This window comes from Cebus imitator, unplaced genomic scaffold, assembly GCF_001604975.1.
Source record: "Cebus imitator isolate Cc_AM_T3 unplaced genomic scaffold, Cebus_imitator-1.0 Scaffold522, whole genome shotgun sequence".
Taxonomy (NCBI): Eukaryota; Metazoa; Chordata; class Mammalia; order Primates; family Cebidae; genus Cebus; species Cebus imitator.
In genome coordinates this window covers 1,262,970-1,265,912 of record NW_016107837.1, presented here as the reverse complement: position 1 = coordinate 1,265,912, position 2,943 = coordinate 1,262,970, and the positions used below count along the sequence as shown (strand labels likewise).

Genomic DNA, 2,943 nt, shown 5'->3' with positions numbered 1-2,943 from the left:
TGTTTTTGTTGTTGTTTTCAGACGGAGTCTCACTCTGTCACCCAGACTGTGCTGGAGTGTAGTGGTGCGATCTTGGCTCACTGCAACCTCTGCCTCCCAGGTTCAAGAGATTCTCCTACCTCAGCCTCCTGAGTAGCTGGGATTACAGGCACTCGCCAGCACGCCCAGCTAATTTTTGTATTTTTTTTTAGTAGAGACAGGGTTTCACCATGTTGACCAGGCTAGTCTTGAACTCCTGACCTCAAGTGATCTGCCTGCCTCACCCTCCCAAAGTGCTGGGATTGCAGGTGTGAGCCACTGCGCCTGGCCTGTGGTATCATTCTTACACTGAAGCCTCATCTGTAAGCTGTTTTTCTCTCATTGAAAATAGACACAGTCAGAATTGTTACCAGTGAGGAAACATTCTGGCCACCCTGTTCTTATAGCGCAGTAGTTGTGTGTGTATCACCTGTTGTTTGCCAGCAACCTCTGGGCCCGGTGCTCAGGACAGGCTTAAGTTTGCACCTCCCAAGGGGGAAACTGGGTATGACTCACAGGAGACCATACGCACACTCTCATTGCTGGGGGCCGGGGGGGTGTCATACTCCTTCCAGGTGTCCATACCTAATTAATGGGCCATCTTGGCAGAGGGTAGGGGCATATTGGAGCTGTAGAAAGCTGAGGCCATTTCTACCCACAGAAGAATTTCCTTCTGCTCCCAGCTAAATCCAGGGCTTCTTCCAAGGGCCAGAGCTGTTACCAGATCCTCTTTTTCTAGATTTCATGTGGACAGTACATTGTGCCAGCCCTGCTAAGATTGGTCCTGATGATGAGGTTGACTGTCCCCAGATTTGTCACCTTCTGCAGTCTCCTCTGAGAGTCAAGGGGAACACTTTTAAGTGGCTCCATGCGTGTGGATTATATTCTTACCACAAATCAAAGACCTTTATACTCAGGCCTGCATCCTGCCTGCATGGCCATTTGTGTATGTCAGGATGCCATTTGGGAAAATCCAGTCTAATTATTCCTAAGCTTAGTGGATTTTAACATGGAAGGAGAATCCTAAATGAGCAATCACTGGGTTGGGTCTCCAGGAATAACTCTTGACCTCAAAGCATTGACCCACCTAGGGAGCTGCTATGTCTGCTCCAAGATGGTCTGGAGGCGGGGCCTACCCCCTGCACTAATATCTTTGGGTTCAGGTAGATACTACTGCAGATCCTTTCTAGGGAGGAGAGGCCTGGGCTCGAGACATAGCAGCCTGTTCCAGAACTATTTCTTCTTGATGCAGCTCTGCCTGCCAGTGCCAGCATCCATGGCAGCCCAAATCAGCCTCCACCCCTGCCCTGCCAGTAGCACAAGTGTGTCTGATTGAGGGTACCCAATTCACATCCAGGATCCTGGCTACATGGGAGTCAGAGTAGAGGATGAGAGCTTCTTAACACTGTGGGGCAGGATGTCCTGCCAGGGGACAGGCGAGTGAGGTGAGCAGTAGGGCTTAGGCAGTGAGAACCTTCCTGAAGCAGTCCCTCCTACATGCTGAGCAAGAGGGAAAGGGTGTTCTACTGGCCTCCCTAGATGGGTAAGAGCGCTTTGCCAGAAGGCAGGAGGAACCAAGTTTGAAACTGTTGGAGCAGAAATCGTCTAAATGTAAGTTCTGAGCTGGCAGGTGAGAGGCTTGTCAAGTTTTTAGTCTTGTCTATTCTTAGGCCCCCAGGACACAGAATTGGGTTGATCTCAGTCCTTGGTGTCTGTCACACCCATTGGTCCATGCGTAGCCTGCTTTTCTTTGTTAGTTATTTGTAACAGCCTACCGAGCAATGCAAATCCTCCTCCACATCAAGGCTCCACCTTGGTAGTTGCTGACATGAGCCATGTCAGCACAAGAGAGCATGGTGCCCCCGTGCTGTGCTGTGCTGAATGTTCACTGCCTCATGTCATCCTCACAACAGCTTGGTCAGACATGGGCTCTGGTGCCTCTGTTTTCCAGAAGAGGAAGCTGCAGCCCTCAGATAGTCCCCAGGTCCTGCAGCCAGCACATGGTGTGGCTGTGGCTGGCTGTGTTCATATTCCCAAAGACCCCACTAAACACCCAATGGGGACGGGCACAGCCTATCAGCTGGGAGGTGGAGTGACCTGGAAAATGGGCTTGAATGGGAGAGGTGCACAGATTCTCTGCAGGTGGGAGAAGAGTGGGGGGGCCTCTGCTGCCCACCAGAGGATTCTGCAGAGGGTGTCACATATCAGAAAAAAGAAATGCCTTCATTTATCACTTATATCAAACTGATTGCTTGTTTCTCTTTTTTCTCTTCCTTTTTACAAGATTGTTGACGGTGAGTGGTTTTGTCTCCTTTTTCCCTGGGTTTGGAGAGAAAACTGGCATAGGTGAGAGCTGAGGTGCTGCAGGCCTTGCCAGACTATACCCAAGGGCTTGGAGCACTCCAAGCAGGAAGATTCCAACGCAAACACTGTGGTCAGACCCACACAGTCAGTCCCCCTTGTGCCTGCCAGAAAAACTTCACCCCTATCACTGAGCACTGAGCTACATCCTGCCTTGTGGCCCACCAGATTTTGGAGAAGGCCAGCAGCTCACAACAGGGCTTGGGGGGTTTCTCCTGGGAAGATAGCACAGTGGCCTCCAGAGCAGGGCAGGACCTTCTGGGGCATAGCTGAGCACAGCAGCAGTTTCTCTCTGGGGGTCCCAGGCAAGGAAGGAAGAGGGTCTTAGAGGCATCATGATGGGGGTGGTGAGGACGGTAAGAGCAGCGAGCCTCCAACGTGAAAATGTGACTTCTTACCTTAGAAAGGAGAAGACCAAGGAGGAATGCTAGGAGGCTACACCAGGACCATGCTGACAGCTGTGTGGTGAGCAGTGACGATGAAGAGCTGTCCAGGGACAGAGACGTGTATGTGACTACCCACACTCCCAGAAACACCAGGGACGAGGGCGCTGCAGGCCTCAGG

General features: G+C 51.5%; 1 protein-coding gene across 1 annotated transcript in view; it reads left to right on the top strand.

Annotated features, from left to right (window-relative positions):
- The window catches only part of RNF4 (ring finger protein 4), a gene marked incomplete at its 3' end in the record, with an annotated part of 30,786 nt that extends 27,846 nt beyond the window's left edge, over positions 1-2,940 (top strand). Inside the window, exons 5-6 of the mRNA XM_017514284.2 lie at positions 2,303-2,312; positions 2,783-2,940. Of these exons, the coding sequence (XP_017369773.1) occupies positions 2,303-2,312; positions 2,783-2,940 (168 nt within the window). The remainder of the gene's footprint in view (positions 1-2,302; positions 2,313-2,782) is intronic.
- Between the last annotated feature and the right edge of the window lie 3 nt (positions 2,941-2,943).